General features: G+C 46.3%; 1 protein-coding gene across 1 annotated transcript in view; it reads right to left on the bottom strand.

The window, feature by feature from the left end:
* Positions 1 to 20,974, bottom strand: part of HSPH1 (heat shock protein family H (Hsp110) member 1) — a 2,244,846-nt gene that overhangs the window by 1,825,691 nt on the left and 398,181 nt on the right. The window contains exon 3 of the mRNA XM_069639955.1: positions 223 to 363. Coding sequence (XP_069496056.1) covers positions 223 to 363 — 141 coding nt within the window. The remainder of the gene's footprint in view (positions 1 to 222; positions 364 to 20,974) is intronic.

The raw sequence follows: 20,974 nt of genomic DNA, 5'->3' as shown, positions 1-20,974 counted from the left end.
TAATCCAAACATGGGACTACATGTTTCAATTAATATTTTTTAAGAAAGACATTTTAAGTTTGGAATATGATTTATGAAATAAAACAACAGTTCCACCCCATATTCTGCTTCAGCAGAATTGTTAAAATAATTGGTATTGAGGTGAATAGTCCTCTATTTTGGCACAGCCCTAATGCAATCCAATAAAAAACAAAACCTGAATCACCTAACTTCTGGTCTTACCTTGACTCCAACGCCTCCATTTTTCATTTCAACCAAGTCATAACTCAACTTTCCTCTCTCCAGCTGAACAAAGTGATCATTCAAGGAACGCCCATGAAATCTCTTGAAGTTGTAAACTGTGTTTTCAGCATGAGTGATTAGCTACATAAAAGAAAAAAAAATGCTTAGAAATAGTTTCACGAAGTAAAACGCAATTCCAATAAGTCTGTGTGATCCTGCATTAGCAAATGTCGATTTTCAAAGATCAATGATTAAAAAGGAATTTAGTGCACAAAGCCACGGGATGTACAGCATGCGCCAACCATGACCACATCCATGAAACCTTCCAAATGCACCTCATCAGAAAGGTTTGTTCTGAAAAATCATGCCAGACAATACCACCATCAGGTTTAACTGAGGTACTCATGTTAGATAAGGTTTAACAATTGAAAGGGGTATTCACGATGTTGAACTAACAAGAATCTAGGAGGACAGAATGAGTGTCAGGATCGCAATCCTCTCAGGAAACCCCAGACTCAATAGACAACTGGGGTCTCCTTTCACAGGGAGACTTTTCCCCCAAAAGCACAGCCTGCAGGAGATAGAAAACCTGTCAGGCTAGGGGCTTAGGTGAAAAGGCAGGGGCAAACAGCAGAACTAAAGGGGAAACAAACAGATACAACAATTCAGTATGCGTTTTAAGCCAGTTGGGTACAACCCGCACCACCCTTAGACAACCCCCACTCTTACCTGTTGTGCTGCAGTGGCAAGCAAGAAACCTACTTGCACAACACCAGCCAGTGAAGATCAAAGATTCTGATATTTCAGGAAGAGTGTGCAAATCCAAGAAAGACCCAGCAAGGTTTTAGTAGCGTGAAGAAACCTAACCCGGGTGGCACGAGCGCGCAATCTAGGGATACACACAGTCACAGGATTCCAGAAAGCAGGAAGTCCCAAAAAGCAACAGTTCCCAGAGGCAAAATTCACTTGAAAGTCCAAGTTCAGTTCCATTGGGAAAAAGAGATCCAGGAAAAAGGTGGGCCAGGAAGTCCTCAGATGATGCGGCAGAGTATTCCAAAGGAAGAAAGTCCAAGTTCATCAGACAGAAAGGACAAAGAGTGAGGCAGTCCAGTACATGTAAGCCAAGATAAAGGGGAGCCAGGAAATCCAGACAAGGGGACCAAACACCAGACACAAAAGAGGGCAACAGCAAAACTCGGCATACAGAAACAGAGATGCAGGGTTCAAGGGAACCAGGAAGTAAGTCTGAAGGGATAGAGCGCCGGGAGCAGAGAGGGACAAAACAGAAGCAGATCCAAATAACCAGCCAGGAGGTTGAGTAACAACAGAATTCCAGATCGAAGAATCAAAAGCAACACAGAGCAACCTTGCCGGGCGAACGCAGCAGTTAAGGAGCGTTGCCCGGCAGTCCTTGTATAATTAAATCCAGTTGTTTCCAGGTAGGGCGGGGGGTGCAGAGATGTGAAGGATCACGTGAGGTTCAGGTGCTAGGGTTGATGGGAGCTGGAGTCCATTGTGAAGAAAGAGGCATTTCTTGTTCCAGGCGCCACTGCAAACGCCACTGCCTCTGGTTCTTGGTGTTCCAGGGGTGACAAGTCCTTGGGAGCAGGTGGTACGCGACAGTACCGCCCCCGCCCGTAAAAAGCCCATACCCAGTAGGAACGCATATGGTTGATATGGAATGCGTGCAGCAGCAGAGGGGCATGGACATGGGTAGCTGGTTCCCAGGTCCTATCTTCCGGTCCATTTCCTTACCAATCGATCAAATAATAGCGACCCCTTTCATGACACGAGTGTCCAAAATTGCTGGTACCTCATATTTGTCCTCCCCACACACAGTGATGGGAAAAGGATTAGTAGGAAGTCGGTGGCAACTATGTAGGGTTTCAACAAGGAGACATGAAAAACAGGATGGACACGCCAATGCGAGGCAATCCAGTGGCGGAAGGCCACTGTATTGACACATTCATTGATCAAATATGGACCGACGTACCGCGGGAGCAGCTTGCGTTTTCCTGAAATACGTAAGTATTTGGTGGACAACCAAACCTTATCCCCAGGCTGATAGTCTGGGGACGGAAAATTATGTTTTTCGGCCTGTCGCTTCATATGCTCTCGGGCGGTTTGCAGATGTTGTGCTACTGCTGTGCAAATGGAGGTAAGCGACCGAATCACAGCACTTGGGGCCGGAACAAGCACCAGGGAAGGCACAACAAGAGGTAACATTCGAGGGTGTTGACCATACAAGATTACAAAAGGAGAACAAAGCACTGAAGAATGGTGAGAGTTGTTATATGCAAACTCTGCTACCCGAAACAATGAGAGCCAGTTGGACTGATACTGAAAGCAGCGGCATAGGAGGTATTGTTCCATAGTGGCATTCACACAATCAGTCTGGCTATCGGTTTGCGGATGGTATGATGAAGAGAAACAAGCATCAATACCCAAAGACCTGGTTAGGGCCATCCATAAACGGGAGGTGAATTGCAATCCTGGTTCCGTGACGAGTGAGGAGTGCTGACCAAAGAACCGAACAATGTACGTGAAAAAGAGCGTGGCCAAACCAGAAGCAGACGGTATACCATGACAAGGGATGAAACGTGCCATTTTGGTGAAGGCATCGACCACTTCTAGAATAGTGGTCATACCTTGTTCTTGTGGCATCTCAACCACAAAGTCCATAGAGACCATGTATCAGGGTTTGTGCGGGATCGGCATAGTTTGCAGGAGACCCATCTGTTTACCCGGAATTGTTTTGCATTGGGTACACATGGAACACTTCAAAACATAATCCGCAACATCTTTTTTCATATGGGGCCGCCAGCAGCATATGTACAGTAGATCAAGGGTTTTCTGTTGGCCCGGATGAGTAGTGATTCGGGCGTTGTGGGACCATTCGAGCACAAGGAGTCAGATCCAGATATCAGGGACATACAAGAGCCCTCGTACATAAGGTAAGCCGGTGATCAGTTGTGCTTTCAGTGACGTAACATCAGCGGGATGATCTCTGACCCAGCGTTGTATCCCATCCAGCAAAGGGGAAGAGGCCGTACACACACAGAGCGCGGATCCTCTAGGTAGTATTGGAATGATGGGATGTGTATCGTCAAAATGTCCTCCTATCCTAGATAATGCATCGGCTTTGCAATGAAGAGGACATGGACTATAGGTAACAACAAAGTTAAACATGGCAAAAAACAGATGCCAATGGATTTGGAGGGAATTTGTGCATTTTGCACGCGACAGGGCCTGCAGGTTACGGTGATCACAGTACACAGTTACTGGGTATCTGGTGCCCAAATGTTGAGGTCTCCATTCCTTGAATGCAGCTCTAATGGCCAAAAGTTTCCTCTACATGATAGTGTAATTCCTTTCACAAGGAGTTCTCGACAAATAGGCCACCGGATGTAGACCTTGCGTGGTGGGACACTCCTGCGAAAGAATAGCACCAATCGCTATGTCTAAAGAGTCAGCCTCTACAATGTACGGCAGTGAAGGGTCTGGATGTTGCAACACCGGAGCCGAGGTAAAAGCGCCTTTTAGGGAATGGAAAGCAGCATGTGCCTCTGTACTCCAATCAAACGGGATGGAAGGACTGGTCAGATAAGTAAGCGGTGCCACAAAAGTGGAAAACAAGGCTATGAACTGTCTATAAAAGTTTGCAAACCCCCAAAACGACTATGAAGCTTTCAGAGTGGTGGGCACTGGCCAGTCCAGCACTGCACGGACCTTGGTGTTGCTCATGTGGACTCCTTGTGAGGACAATACAAAACTCAGGAATTCCACTGAAGACGCATGAAAAACACACTTCTCCAACTTAGCATATCATGCATTCTCCTGCAACCTCTCCAAAACTGTATGTACATGTTGGACGTGCTGATCAAGGGATTCTGAGAAGATGAGGATGTCGTCCAAGTATATCAGGACAAAATGGTCGAGAACGTCCCGAAAGACATATTGACGAGTGTTGGAACATGGCAAGAGCATTACATAGCCCAGAGGGCATGACAAGATATTCAACGAGACCGTACTTGTTCTTAAAGGTGGTCCTTCATTCATCACCTGCCTCATTCGAACCAAGTTGTAGGCCCCCTGATATCGAGTTTGGTGAACACATTCTATGAAGTTAGTCGATAGAGTAGTTCAGAGATTAGAGGCAACGGGTACTGGTTTTTAACAGTGCAGCGTTCAGTGCTCTAAAATCCACACAGGGCCACAACTCTCTGTCTTTCTTGGGCACAAAAAAGATGGGTGAGGCAGCTGGAGACCAGGAGGGCAGTGTGTGACCCAAATGTAATCAGTTTTCGATTTATTGCTTGAGGTATTCTTCCTCCTTATGTGTGAGGGAATAGATGTGAACATGAGCAATCAAGGCCCCAGGTATTAGATCAATGGGACAATCACAATCCCGGTGTGATGGAAGCTGTTCAGACAACACCTTGCCGAAGACCTCCGAAAAGTTCTGATATTCCAGTAGTAAATCAGGCGTGAAGTCTTGATTAGAAGCACTAACTGTGGACATACTGGATAGCAGTGCTAAACATGCAGAAGAGGTAATCTCGCTCTCTGATGTCAGGCATCGTTCTCGACAATGTGGAGAGGAAAAGCGCACAGTCTGGGTCACCCAATCGATGACTGGGTTGTGTTGAAGTAGTCAAGGAAGGCCCAGGATGACCACAAACTGAGGGGCGGTTGTCAGATTGAACATAACCCATTCAGTATGTGCCTCTTGTGTGCACCTGACGAGTCCTGTCTACTCCGTTACTTGTCTGGAGATTAGACACGAGCCATCCACTGTGCGCACCATTTCTGGAACCCGTTCAGCACCAATAGGCACCCCTTTCTTTTTTGCCAATTTGTAGTCAATATAGTTGCCTGTTGCTCCAGAAAAAATCATTACAGGAAGAGCGAAGACAAAGGAGTCAGAAACCAAAAAGGACATAGGCAGGTATAAATGCATAAACAATGAAATGTTCTCGGGCCATCGCAGCGGCCCTGTATAGGGACGAGTCTTGGTATTTCCCAAATGCTTAACAGGTCTTTTTGGACAGATACAGATAAAATGGCCTGTTTGTCCACAGTAAAGACATAGGTTATTGGCCATTCGCCTTTCACTTTACTCCTTAGTTAAAGGGCCTTGCATAGCTCTGATTAGCATTGGTTTTGTGTCTCCGAGCAGGAGCGAGGAAACCGTGTCAGACTTGCCAGCTCCCAATTCGGGGGCCAGGCGATCGCCTCGTCTTTGTATGATGCGCACGTTGACATGTAAAACCAGATCCAAGAGTTCCAGAAAACTGGACGGAATGGACAGAACCACAGATAAGACATCCTTTAGTTAATCGGAGAGGCCCCTATAGAAGACTGCAGCCTTCATCTGTTCAGGCCACGTGGAGTCTGCTGCTAATTGGTTAAAGCGGGCCAAGTAAGACTGAAGACTCTGCTTTCCTTGGGTCAAGGCCAGAAATTCGAGATCTGACACCTGTGCCGTGTACCTAGCATCAAAGACGAGATTCATTGCACCCAATAAGGCATTAAAATCATAGAAAGCAGCCTCATTGATCTCCAATAGAGGGTTTGCCCAGGTAGTGGCAGTACCACCTAGATGGGACAGCACAAAAGCAGCTTTAGTGGTGGAGTTAGGGAAGGCCAAAGGACGGCAGAGGAACTGGCACTGATTGATTAAGGTCCTATAGGTCTTAGGATAACCTGTGAAGCATTCTGGTGAGGCTAATGGGAACTGGCCCGGCAAAAAGACGGGCAAGGCCTGGGTTCGGGGCAGGCGGAGCTGGAGGGGGTGCCGATGCCACCCCATCACCAAATTCATCATCTGAGGTTAACAGGTGTATTAGGCTCTGAATAACGTCCATGCGTTGATGAAGAGAAGCATGGGCGCCGGCCATATCTAAGCAAAGGGCTGAAAAGGCTTGTAATACTGCAGCCATGGGATCTGCCCTGTATCCATCACAGATTGATTCTTATTTTACGGCTCTTTAATATGTCAACATTGCGATCTTCTTGGGTAACCCCAGTCTCAATGGACAACTTGTATCTACTTTCAAAGGGAAACTTTTACCCCAAGAGAACAGCCTGCAGAAGATAGAAAACCTGGCAGGCTAGGGGCTCAGGTGAAAAGGCAGTAGCAAACAGCAGAGCTAAAGGGAAAACAAACAGATACAACAATTCAGTATCCCTTTTAAGCCAATTTGGTACAACCCGCACCACCCTCAGACAAACCCCACTCTTACCAGTTGTGCTGCCGTGGCAAGCAAGGAACCTACTTGCACAACTCCAGTCAGTGAAGATCAAAGATTCAGAGATTTCAGTTAGAGTGTGGAAATCCAAGAAAGACCCGGCAAGGTGTTAGTAGCGTGAAGAAACTTAACCAGGCAGCACGAGGGCGCAATCTAGGGATACACAGTCACAGGATTCCAGAAGGCAGAAAGTCCCAAAAAGCAACAGTTGCCAGAGGCAATGTTCACTTGAAAGTCCAAGTTCAGTTCCACGGGGGACAAGAGATCCAGGAAAAAAGGTGAGCCAGGAAGTCCTCAGATGATGCAGCAGAGTGTTCCAAAGGAAAAGAGTCCAAGTTCATCAGCCAGGAAGGACAGAGAGTGAGGCAGTCCAGTACACGTAAACCAAGATCAAGGGGGGGGGGGCAGGAAATCCAGAGAAGGGGACCAAACGCCAGACACAGAAGAGGGCAAACTCGGCGTACAAAAACGGACATGCAGGGTCAATGGAACAGGAAGTAAGTCTGAAGGGATCGAGTGCCGGGAGCAGAGAGGGACAAAACAGAAGCAGATCCAAATAACCAGCCAGGTCGTCGAGTAACAACAAAATTCTGGATCGAAGAATCAAAAGCAACACCGAGCAACCTTGCCGGGCGAACGCAACGGTTAAGGAGTGTCGCCCGGCAGTCCTTGTTTTTGCTTGTTTGTTTATTTGTAACGCGCACCAGACCAATGGGTATCAGGGCGCAGAGACAAGGATATTTTCAGTTTACATAATTACAAAAGAGCAACACAGAATAGAGCAGATCTGACATAGTTACAGAGAAGTAGTGCAAAAGTACAGTATATGTTAGAATGGAGGTCACTGCTAGCATCTGAGACAGAATGTGAGGCATATACTTAAATCCAGTTGTTTCTGGGTATTGGGGAGAGCGCAGAGACGAGAAGCATCACGTGAGCTTTGGGTGCTAGGGTTGATGGGAGCTGGAGTCTGTCGAAAGCGCCAATGCATTTGTTGTGCCAAGCGCCACTGTTAGGCAGAATCCTGTGCAGTGCCCTTAGGGACCACTACACACAATTAAGACTACAGGTGGCAATACAAGTTTTACCTTTGGTACAAGCACCTTTGGTACAAGCCTGTACTACTATGTTAAAGTGGTAGCAGTAGCGGAGCAGCCAGGCTTATCTCAAGAGTATATGAGCAGTTAAAGAGATTACGCAAAGGGACCACAATTACTGTGACTCAAGCAAACAGTGACTCAAGGTTTCAGGTAAAAAATATAAGTTCATTTATTTTAAAACCATTCGTTATTAACACAACACTTCTATTACATTTAAAACCACACGTTAAATACACTACAGCTGACCAATTCACTTTGCACGGTATGAATCAAGGTAAGTACCCTGTGTTTGAGAGAACCAGTGTTATGGAACAATCCACGTTACTGTGAATACGATTGCAATCACTGTTTGACAGTTCGGTCTACTAAATAAACGCGTATCCGCGGCAAGAAATGCTACCGGGACAAAAACACACTTAGCACCTGAGATACCCAAAGAGAGTTGGGGGCAAAAAATATAGGCAATATGTTAGTGTTAGGGAGAATTCTCATTCTATGGCTTTTTCCCTTACCTATGGAGTCCCCCAGCAGCTTTTCTGTATTTGAAGGGTTTGTTTCTTTCTCCTGCTAAGAGTGAGACTCTTTTTCCCACTCTTAGGCATTTTTGCTATGTGTGTTCTAGGCTATTTTTTGTGTGTAATGTCTATGGGATTTTCTCAACCCCCTAGGAACCATCTTTATTCACATGTGTTACACAGCACCCTCAGTGCAGTGACACAGGGGTGTCATAGTGACCCCCAAACATAGACTCCATACCCTGGGACTGACTACTGTCTCCCAGGGCATGTAAAGTCCCAATTGACTTTAGTAGTAAATTTCTAGGAACTAAACCAGTACAACCCATCTTACTACGGAGGTACTGGAAAGGGTTAATAGTTTTTCCCTTATGTTCATTTTCGAAAGGATACCGTACAGTCCCTCTCTCAAAAGTTTCTGGCTGGTGGCAGTGATTACTACTGTAAATATTTGACCGCAAATATTTCCCTATGGGATTTTCCCATTGCTCGAGGCTACCATTTTTTCGGACAGCCTCTAACATACCGCTGGTGCATTTTAATATTAACTTGACTTCGGTAGGTTTTATTTTCCAGAACTTTAATATAACTTCTTTCTCGTGTCTTTCTCTAAACTCCTTACCCAGTTTGGGGATCCTTTGTTCGTCCTATTGGTGGGCATCTGCCAAGAAGCCCTCCTTTCGGCGCCACTGAGTCTGGGGTGGGTCCATTGTGTGGGAGGGGGAGTAGGACCCCTGGACAGGGTTGCCTCTGCAACTCATGTCGCACTCTATCCTGATAGGCTGGAGGGTCTCCCACCAAGATGACCACTCCACTGTGTGAATGACAGCTAGGCTGTACGAATGGGGATCTTTTTGCATAAAAGCAGGGTCCTGGGGACTGAAAGAGCAAGACGTCACCACTGGCACTAAGAAGCCGAAGAGGAGAGAAGCCAAAGACATCTGCAATGACTTAACCACCAGTGAAGCCCTGCTGCAGTGTCTCAACACTTTTCTCCAAACGACGAGAGAAGATCTTCCTCTGCAAGAGCCTTCTTCCCTTGAGCTGGTGGGGCCAACCAGTTTGCCAATCGCCTCCCCGGACATGCCTTGGTCGAATCTCCCGTACCCTGTACTCGGAGGCCGGATAGCCAGGCACCAGTCCCCCCCGGACCGCGATTTAAAGGAGCGTACCTTTTATTCATTGTGCAGTACCGCATCTGGTTTCATCCCTGGGTAGTGCAGTAACTCGAAGTTTCCTCCATGACGAGATCCTCTCTTACTCTGCTGGATCACCCAAACTGCAGGAACTACCAGGAACAACCGCCACCGCAGGAGCCACTTCTTCATTTAAAGGTACACTGTTCCGCCAGGTCGCCCTTTCGTCGCGGTAGCACTAGAGGTGTTTTAAATCCTTTACGTACCTGTTGGGATGGCCACCCGCTCTCTCTTAACATTGTCTTTTCAACTTCTGCATCCACCTTTTCAAATTTGTTAACCAAAGACTTGACTGCAGCTACAAAAACATTTTGCTCCTGGGTCCTTGCCCTGTACCACTGACTGTGGCACAGGCCTACTGACTCTGGCTACATTGGTTAGACCTGCCTTCTTTAGATTGATTCTCATCCAGAACTGTGTGGTGCACCTATTTCTTACAGCTACCCTTTCCTTCCCATTTTTAAACCTTGTGAAATGCCATTTTGCTCAGTTTTCATTTAAATATTGCCTATACTGATGCACTATCTTGCTTAAACTGGTTCACAAACCTATGGAAAGTGTTGCTAGGGTGTGTATGAAACTATTTCTATATAACTTGTGCTTTCCCTCCCTTTTGAGGAATTGATAGAGTATCCCTTGTGTGTGGTTTTCACTGTGCCGTTTTGCTCAGTTTTCACTCTGGTTCAATTGGTCTACAATTTAACTTGGGAGTGTGTATATTTTTTTTCCTTTGATTTAATTTAACTTGCTTGATGACTGTGATAAATGTGTTTTACTAGAAGTATATAAAATAAATATATATCTACTTTTGAATACAAAGCTTTGGTCAGTGTTTTCTTGTGCCATAGTACTGTAGGCCTATTGTGTAAACCCTGAATACTGCTCATCTCCCTCTTGAGATAAGTCTGACTGCTCAGCCACGGCTACCAACTAAATCTTTGTGGTACAGACTAATGCCAAAGTGGATTTATTGCTCTCACCTGTAGTCTTAATCTTCTGTAGTGCTCCCTAAGGGAACTGCACAGGATTCTCGCTAACAGTTAGGCAAACAGAATCGAAGAACACTCATCGACAGAAATACAAGAGTCAAGAGGCCGCAGCCAGTGTCAAGTGGAACTGGGTTCCTGTGTCGAGGATCACACGTCGGAAAGTTCGCGATTCAAAGTTGCCAATTGTACTTTAGATATTGTCAAATGTTCGGAAGCAAAAATTATAAGAAGGAGGGAAAAATAAGGGCAAGCCTTATAAGCGAGATATAGGGATTTCACCCAAGATTCCTCAAGCAGGACACAGTACCTTTTCAAAGAAGAAGCTGGTGCCACGGCAGTTGTTCCTGGTAGTTTCCTGTAAACCCACGATTCCTGGCTTCGCCACGAAGAAGAACGATGAAGGGGGTCTACACCACACGGGGATGAGGCCGGTAGCAGCGACAATGAATAAAAGGTGGAGAGGCTATCCGGACCACTACAGCAGTGTGCAGCGATTTCGACCACGAAGGGGACCTCTGGCTGAAGAAGATGAGCTGGTTATCCCCACCAGGCTCAAGGGAAGAAGACTCCGGACTGGATCTTCTCTTAGTCGTTGAAGGGTAGATAGCTCAGGACTGCAGCAGGGCTTCACCGGGACGGGATAGTTGCAGCAGTCGACCTTTCCTCCGCTTCTCTTCGGTTCCTTGTAGTTCCAGTGGCGACTCTCTGACTTCCAGACCAAGAGACCTGCCTTTTATGCAAAAATCCCCCATTCACACAGCTTGGCTGTCAATCACCCAGCAGGGGGGTTGTCCAGCCCTGACAACTACCTCAGCCAATCATGAAAAAGTGTGACTTGGGTTTCCTAGGATACCCTGTGCAGGGGGTGACTCACATTCAGCCCACCTAGACACCCAGGCGCCTTGAGGAGGGCTTCTTGGCAGAAGCCTGCCAAAACACAGTGAACAAAGAAGGCAAACCCGGTTTGCCGCGCAAAGTAAAACACAAGAAGGAGTTTAACAAAAAGAAATGGCGAATAAACCGCACCGGAGCCAAAAGAAAAAGTATTTGGTCAAGCGGGTTTAAGTTTGAGGCTAATACAATAGCCTACAATATTACCACGGTTATAGAAGATAACCGCAGTAGAAAATTAGGGTAGATATCACTGCCACCAGCCATGTCTAAATGTTAAAAGAGCGAAACAATGCTCTAGGAGGTACAGATAAAAAAGGGCTAAGAGTTAACCCTTCCAGTACTCCATGTAAAATGGGGTGTACTGGATCTGTGGTTAAATTTGACTAAGTAAAGTTAATGGTAACTTTACCCTTTTCTGGGTGACAGTAGTCAGCCTCAGAAATGGAGTTGGGGGGAAGTCTGAACGACAACCGTGTGTCACTGCACAGAAGGGGGCTACTGTAGGGGTGTACTCCAGAGTCCACAATCACCAACAACAGGTACAAACACATAGCAAAACACAAGTAAAAGTGGGGGGGAAAGCTCACACTCTTACCAAGTGGAAAGAAATAACTCCAGAGATCCAGCAAAGTTGCTGAGGGACTCACTAGGTAAGGGAAATTAGCCATAATATGAGAATTCTCCCTAACACCCACGGCAAACACCACTGCCCCTGGTTCTTGGTGCTCTAGGGGTGACAAGCCCTTGGGAGCAGGCAGTACGCGACAATGAGACCCGGTACTGTGGGGGCATAATCCTGAAATGCATAGGACAGACGTTAGAGTATGAAACTGAGCGTTTAGAGATATGCAATTTCTTCCTCTTAAATGTTTTAGGACATGATTATTCACTATGCTAGCTTCACACATAGAAACATGCAAGTGCAGGCCTCAACATTTCCACTTGCTACAGACAGTGGAAATTGCCTCTGGGCGAATAGGAACTAATGTACTTTGTGCATGTGGAGAATTTACTTTTTACATCTGGCTAGTAGTGTTGATTTGAAGCATGTAGGGTAGGACAGTATGCATCCAGTGAGGGGTATTTTACCAATAACATCCAGGGACACTGTTTTGGGCACAAGCAATATCTATTCACACAAATAACAGATGCTTGTGGAAAAGAGTTTGAAAACAATGGCTTGTGTGTTGTTGTTTCAATAATTGAGGGTATGGAGGAGCTTAGCAGCAGGTAACGTATGCCCAGTCCGAATTGAAAGACGGCCTTTTATGAGACCTTAGGGCTGTTAAGGCCATAAGAACACATCCACTATCACCATTAACACTCCAGTATAATGTACAGGATAATAGGATTTTTTGGGGTAAAATACTTTTGCGCAACCTTTCTTCACAAATTTACTACAAAAAAACATGGCCACCAAAAAAACAAACATGAGATTCTCTATTTTGCCAGAGGGCAGCAGGGGCAGAGGAGACGACAATCGGGTGGCAGCAGTGGCAGGTCGGAAGAAGGAGTCGGACAGGTAGGTTAGGCCATTCAGACTTGTTTTTAAGGAAACTAAATGAATAATGCACATCTTTCCCTACTGCTAGAGGTACTTCCCTGCCTATCTAAAGGAACTTGTCGGGTGTCAGGAAGTCCTAGAGTAAAATGTCCTTAGTCGAAACCTAACTCTACCTGACCCTGCCACTAATATAGCCAACTCAAATGAAGCCAAGAGAATGGGCCTCATTATGAGTTTGGCGGAATCCTGCCGGTGCTACCCGTGGGTTGACGGCAACCTCGTAACACTGTGTGCACCGCCCGATCTCCCGGTGCCACCGGGATATTACAAGTCCCGGTGGCCCGGAAGGTCAGGAGGCGGGAACTCCCATTGCCGTGGAGTCCCATAGGACTCAGCGGGAATGTGGACATGGAAGCACCAGCGCCGTCGCTAACTGCCAGTGCTTCTGTGAAAACCATGCCTGCAAGGGTCTGTGCTTCCGGCAGGTCAGACCTGCTGGCAGCACCGGCCCCTGCAGGCATTCTCGTTTGGACACCAGACTTGTAATGTGGCCCAATGCGTCTTTCCCTAGACTTCTTTTCATCTCCTGGTGTTTTAAAAGTCTCCCTTTCACTCCACATTTTTTTTATAGAGTATTCTGGAACAGTCTCTGGATATCTGCTTGATAAGCTCTTGTAACTCTTTCACAAAGTTCTTGGGTTTTATCGTCTGTTTACTGACATACTTTTGACAATTCTCCTTGAGATACTTTGTCACAGTCTTGTCTACACTTGTAGATCTAGCTTGGGTTGAACTTGATCCAATTTGATAATTCCCCTTTCCTGGGTTTCTCTCTATAAGTGTCTCTTTCATTATCTTGTTTACTTGGTAGTCTTATCTCACATCACTCATTAAGGATTGTACGCCAGGCGTTCTCCACTCTTAACCTTTATACTCATATGGTATTTTTCCTACCATGGTATTTGTTTCTAGTATTTAACTATTTCCCATACAGGGTTGCTTGTTATGCTCTGTATCTGTTTTCCACACTTCCAGTTAAACAGTTTACTAGTGAATATCTCGTCCTTATGAGTGGGACAGGTTTCTCTCTTCATATAACCTTGCCCCGACGGCCTAAAGCTTTTCCCGTTCTCCCCAGTACCTCCGTATATGCAGGGGAACATGGTTGGGCTCGGCACTCGCTCGGACAGTCCTCTTCGGTATCTGGCTTCCCGTGTTTTTTGGGTTCGTCGGCTTCTCTTCTGGCTGCTGCCGCATACAGGGGCTGGCGATACGGAACTGCTTGCGCTCGCTGTTATGATGGTCTCGGCGTGCTTTACCGGGCGCCCTGCCCATAACGATATGGTCATGGCTTCACAATGGTCTCCCCGTTGTTGTATGTGCCGGGCTCCGGCTTCTCACGCTGGTGTTCTTCGCCTCCTCGAATGTCACAGGCTCTGCGGCTCATCTCTGCTCCGCAACGCTCAGGTGTGATCACATCAAGCGGCTTCCCATGGGTACGTCTCTCTCTCTCTCTCTCCCAGCGAGGTCCCACTTTCCCAGACTCCTAGGGAAGGCCTTGCGGAGCAGACCAATATCCCTAACCTCAAAGGGGGAGGCTTGCCCTTGGGCAGAAGGGGCGAATACGCTAAATTCGTCGCACATGGGCATTATGCTGGTTTCAACAGCGGCTGAGGGCGTCAGCAGGGGTGGGGGACAAGGACAATGTTCTCTACTTTTGCCCATCACTGAAATTGTCATTTGATGCTGTTAGGAATCAGAAGGGGAATAGTCCATGGTTGACAAATAAAGCTTCATGCCGAAGTAAGATGAGACTGAACCTATTTTAAGCTTGGTCAAAGAAAAATACAGAATGGCAGTTCCTGGATCTTCCGAAACATCGGGATAATGTAGCATTTTGGCATGAAGAAGACTGGCTGCGGACTGAAGGATCTCTGGTCATTTCCTTTGTGGGAATTAACATAGGACACCAAGTCCAAGGCAAATAATATGCAAGTCAATCTCTGTGTGGATGTCATAAAAGATTTATTTTTTATAGAAATGCCCAAGGAGGAAAGATACGGAAGGCTCTAGATTGGTAGAGATGTGGGAAACAGGGAGCTTACACTACCTTATCGCCCAAACAAGGGCTTAAATGTATCCCCGGATGCCTCAGGTGAGAACCCACTATCGTCTTGAGTTCTGTGAATAAACAAGATGCCCTGAGGCCAAATGGAAGGACTTTGCTTTGTCTTGGGACCTCTAAGGCCCCATAAAAAGGCAGTGGTGTGGAGAATTATCTCAATGGTCCCCACTTGCTCCTCACCTGAGCCTTCAGGTGATGTACGGGGGGATAGCTAAGTAGGGGATTTCACCTTGCCCTTCTTTTTCTTCTTGGAGGGTTTTCTTTGTTTGTATGGCCTGCCACGAGGAGAAGCCACTATGCCTGACAAGGAACAGCCTAGGCAAGAGGCTCACTCCCCGGAACACCCTGCCAGGGGGAAAAGCCACCAGGCACCAAACAACCCTGGAGTAAGATCTGCTGTTTCATATGCAATAGAAATGTCACATGGGATCAGATGGAGTGTAGTCAAGGTTTCTTCTCCGTGATGAGAGGATAGCGAGCTTGAGAACGTAGAACAATGACAGTGAGTCTGCTCCATTTGGTCATAGTTGAAGGAGGAGGCAGGAGAGAAGTTAATGAGAACCAAGGTCCAGATTGATGACAGAAGCAGGGCAAGGAGGAAAGGAGGATGAAAGAACCCAGAACGAGCAGAGCATAAGAAAGGGATAGCGCTTCCCAAGGAGGAGAAAGAAAGAATACGCAGAAAGCGTCTTACCCACAACGAGAGGCTGAACAGGTTGCAACGCACTGCCGCGCCGATCCGAAAATGATGTTAAACCAGGCAGCGGAGGCCATGATGGAAAAAGCTAGAGCATGCTGACGTTGCTGAAATCAACGTAATGGAACATCAATGGTGGCGCGTTCCCCTTCTCCATAGGCGCCAGAAGGGAGACGCTGTAACAAATTATCAATACGTGGAGGTATTCACCATTTAGATCTACCACACCAATCCAGTCTGCTTCAGTGAGGGAGGATCTGATCTGTGCCAGCAAAATGATCATTACCTTCTCTTGGCAAGAAAGAAGGGTACACATGCACACCCAGTTCTGTGTGAAAAGACCCACTCTGATGGTTGTAGGTGGGAATCGCTTCAATGCGCATAATTCCAGATGTTTTTCACTTCTGTAAACAGTCTGACTGCTACAGTCCCAAAGATGGGAGTATCAGAAGGGTGTGAGAGGTAAAAGTAAACAGAAGACCAGCCCCCCACGCAAAGCAAACAGAGGTTCTTAGAAGCTTTTGCAGAGGCTTTCCAGAAAGCTGTTTTACACTGCTGAACTTGGGAAAGAAGATCCAATGTCAAAGAGTCATTGTGTTTGTCTCCATCAGAACATTGGGGGTGGAACCATTGGGGACTGGATCTCTGTTGCTTCTAGCATTCTGAAGTAGGAAATCGGTCTTGCAGCATGATCATCCTGTAGCAGAAGCTTCCTAATCCAGAAGGAGAACAAACTCTAACCAGTCTGCTGGCTAGACAGGTGAAATTGTGTTGTGGGCAGTTTAGTCAGAGACACCAGGTCTGAGTGGCTGTCTTTTTTTTAATTCATTCATCTTCTATGTTGGAATGAAAGATCTAGCTCATCAAAGAGTAAATCCAGGACTTTGTCTTGGATGTCAGATGTTAATTTAGGGACTCATCCCCGCTTATTTCATACCTGTAACAGCAAACATGCCCAGTGTGGCAGTATCAATATTAAGGAGAGAGGATTAGAGGAGGTTGTTAGAAATGTTTCCTCTTTGCCTGATAGATGCTTGAGGTTTTGATAGACTATAGGCCCGATCATGTGTTGCAACTTCTGCTTCTTAAGAGTCCCAGATGCGGACGATTAGAAGGTTAAGGTTCTTGCCCACAATGTGACAGCCACCTCAATTGATAATTGAGCTTTAGATCAAAAATTTTATTGAGAATGGCAATAAATGGAAATTCTGCAGGAACTGTAACTAGTACTGGTAGCACCATTATTGCCATGAATTGCCTGATCGGCTTGTAAAAAAAAAAAAAGGCAGGCATGAATGCAGTGTCATACCCCTCTTTGTTCATCTGGATTCCTTTTTTATTATGTCCTTGTTTATCATCCTGTACACTGGGAGGAGCAGGAGTCAGAGGGTCCTGTGTGACTTAAAGGAGTGAGAGATGACAGTTTAGGAGAGGACATTTTACATGGAGTTGTTTGTAATAAAGGAGGGACTACCATTGTCATCACTGACATGTAGTGTACAAATGGGACCACTTGAGTCTTAACACGGTCAACAGGAGAGGGTGAGTGGCATGAACCCCTCAATTCAAATCAAAAAGTAGTTCTTCATAACAGGAGCAGGCACTGAAAAAAAGAATCTGTCTTTACGAGATAACTGCAAAAGGAGGATCATCCAGTTTCCAGATGCGATACTTACAGGACGGACAGACTCTGGCTCATTGGCTAAAGGTCCTTGTACATTAGTGCCGTATGAGGCGAAGGACACCAGGCAGCATGCCTCGATGATGGAAGGGTGGGGTCTGATCCACCTCAGAAGAAAAAAGATTTTGCCCGTCACTTCTGGGGAGGGCAGGAGGACACATGTTGAATCATGTCTTGAGTTGAGGTTTCTGCTATCTATTTGAAGCAGATAGCTCCACAGTGTCATCCCAAGGGCCTAAGGAGGTGACTGGCAAGACTGTAGTCCTCCAAAATGGCATACACTTTAGTTGCCTCAGCGTGAGCCTTTAGTTTGAAAACCCATTTGACGTGAGAGGAAAGCACTCTGTAGGCAAACTATTGACTATGCATTCAAATTGAGGATTTGGCAGGCTCAGTAGGACCTTCAGTGAATACCATGGTACTAGACAGAGTATCTGGAAATTTCCTGATACAAGGTGCTAAGCCCTAAGGAATGCTACCCCTTGTGCACACTCCTGGCTAACCCTGGTAGCAAACTTTTTCCAAGTCCTTGGCCCATGATTTAGAAGCAGACTTTTAGGAAGAGGGATCAGATTCCTTTGATGAGGCTTAGGTGACCTTATGATAGCGTTGCCAGGATGCTGTAGTAAAAGGGAGGTTTTCTTAAAGGAATGGTTTGGTCAGAAAATATTATTGTCCCTGTGGTTCGGCCATGTGTTTTTAACCATAATTCGATCGATCGTACAAACATTTCCTATGCACCTCGCCCGAGTTTTCGTCTCGAACTCAAGCCAAATCTGGCAGCAGGGTGCGGCCATCTTGTGATAATCTTTTCACTTGCTGAATTGCCCTGGGTGACCAGAGTTTGCGGCACTAAATCATATCCCCTGCCTGAGCCTGACATCACTAGACCCGTACCGCCCATTTCACAACGCCAAAGCACGTCTTGTAGCAACATTCTATGCGCCTCAGCTAATGACGTGTTGACATGGAAATGGCAGGAAGCCTCTTTCCACGATAAGTATAAACAGAGCGTTTCACAACACACAACAGCAGATTTTCTTTTCCATTCCTCTCGCTGTATTTCTTTGAGCATTTTGTGACTCATTTCTGTGCTCTGGTCAGCTACCTTCATTGCTTGTAGCCCGTGTGAACAGATGCCACTCCCACCGCTATAAATTATTTTCGTTTGTTTACCACACAATGGCAAAAATAATGCCCTACTCGTACGAGCCTGAGTATTCCGAGGAGGAATTACTGGAAAGAGCAAGCTGCGTAAACGATGGGGCTTTGAACGACAGTTGGGCAGACGTTTCAACTGATGAAGAGCCTGGGCCTAGTCGCATGGACAGTGTTTCCACCTGGTTTACCTGCAATCGGTGCGCGCTAATGCCAACCGAGGAGGAGAACTGTTGCTGCCGAGAAAACTCTGGATGCTTGTCCTACATATCGCAAGGCGATCCACAGCCGCAATGCGTTACCGAGCTGCCAGACTTCACGGCAGCCTGCCTCACATGGTCGGTGTTGAGGATTTTGATGGTGCTTATGCACGAACTTCACGCAACAGTTTGCCCTCGTAATCCAAGTAACAAGTAAGTATAGTCTGGTTGTGATGTCAGTTAGGCCACTACTATTTCATGGTTGTCCCCTATATTCCCGTAACTTCAATACATCATTGTCATATCAGTTTAGTCTTGCAATTCTCTAGTAATAGTCACATAAATGTCGTTCGATATTGTGCAGTGTCTAGTTAGCATTTGTCCTGGCAAAAATGTCATTGCATACAAGAATTGTCATTGACAACTAAGGTTTAATACACCTATCTTGGTCATTTAAAAACAGTTTGTATCTTTCTCTTTCACAGGTGGTAACGGCTGGTGGCCTATCGTTCGTACACATGGTGGCTTCATGGGAGGCTTGGACACCGCGTTTGATGAGTAATACGCATCTGTGCCGTTGGTGCCATTAGACAAACCTTCCCCAGTGACAGCGGTCAGTACAGGGGATTTTCCCTCGCTGAGCTGCAACCAGACCTTTACAATGTGTAGTATTTTTGTGCCATCAAAATAAGAAACCAAATAAAACACAACATATTTTTTATCAATGGTTGTTTCCGTTTTTAAGTGAAACAAGTGTGTTTCCATTCAGTAGTGTTCCGGTACCTTGTCTCAACGCCTTCTGGCCCATCCCCCACTATCAAAGGCAGTTCACACCAGTGGATGTGCGCTGCCATGGGGTGCTATCAGGGGCCCGAACGGCCAAAGTGCCAAACAACATGTACACTTCAAAAGCTATTTTACGCCCAGGGGTCATTATTCACATGGCCTCCTCAGACCCTGTGTCACCAGGCAGGCTCCCCTGAAGCAGACCGTGCCCCTGCAATCCACATAGGTGTGTCTCCATTCAGCAGTGTTCTGGTGCCTTGTTTGCATGCCTCCCGGTCCATTCATCCCACCCACCACTATCAAAGGCAGTTCGCACCAGTGGATGTGCGCTGCCATGGGGTGCTGTCAGGGGCGCGAACGGCCAAGGTGCCAAACAACATGCACACTTCAAAAGCTATCTTACGCCCAGGGGTCATTGTTCACATGGCCTCCTCAGACCCTGTGTCTCCAGGCATGCTCCCCTGAAGCAGACCGTGCCCCTGCAATCCACTTAAGTGTGTTTCCATTCATCAGTGTTCCGGTGCCTTGTCTGCACGCCTCCCGGCATTAGTCCTGTTCTTAAAAAAATAGTACATTTATTACGATTGCTGTCACAATTTAGTCGAGCTACTGTGGGACCTTCATTTTTTGAGTTAATGACCAATGGATAACAGTGTGTAAGACTCATTTTATGTGTTACATCGACTTTAATTTGGGAATAGGGTGCATTCTGTCATTGGCAAGTTTCCCCTACAGCTCGGCAGCGCCACGAACAACGAGCAGTGACAGCCCCGAATTTCCTGTGCCCATGCTTCAAAATTCATGTTCTCATGGATGCGTTGACACAGGATGTTGCAAAGTAAGAATGTATGTTCATTTTGAGTGAAGGTCACCAGCTTTGAATGTTTGCTTGGGAGCTGGGAGGCCCACGCGTCCCACGCACAGTATAAGGTTCTATTCTTTTTTGACCTTGAGAGGCAGGGGCCATTCCAAAAGGGATTGAATTGAGAAGGGGTGTAATAATGTATGATATGATAAGGTTGCCCATTCCAAAACTGGACCTAGTTACATGTAAATTCAGTTTATGAGAAATCGTTGACACGAACGGAGGAGTCTGCATTACGGTCTGCATTCCGCCAAGAGAAAGGAAATGCTGAATATAATGTAAGTTTCTCTTTAGATGATTTCATACCAGAACTAGTCGAAATACGAATAGCTGACCATTATTGCTGCGCCACACTGTACTTGTTTGTTCTATGTGGCATATTGCAATGAAGTGCTAGTAGAACCTTTGTGTGCTGGGCTATCTACCGGGAACATGGGCAGGCCAGCATCGAGACGCATGTAGACCACCACTCGTTTCTCCCTGGTTCTACGCTAACAAATCATTGCATTGTTTGTGCACCTCGAATTCTTACCCCAGTTTACAAATTACGTTTAGAGCTCAACATACTCCATTGCACTATCCTCGGAAGCAAATAGCGGAGTACTTTGATATTCCATGTTGTATTCTCTCGGTTCACATTGTGTCACCGCTGCGGTAAAAAAGAAAATTATTAATTGTAATAAAGATCGGCTACTGAGACACATTTCTATTTTTATCTTTTGCAAACATGTACATCGTGCCATTCTGCGATTGTCATCTATTCCAGACCCCGACCGATGGATTCTTCAACC

The sequence above is a fragment of the Ambystoma mexicanum genome, chromosome 7q, assembly GCF_040938575.1.
Source record: "Ambystoma mexicanum isolate Mex_15411 chromosome 7q, UKY_AmexF1_1, whole genome shotgun sequence".
NCBI lineage: Eukaryota > Metazoa > Chordata > Amphibia > Caudata > Ambystomatidae > Ambystoma > Ambystoma mexicanum.
This window is presented reverse-complemented; position numbering and strand designations above follow the sequence as displayed.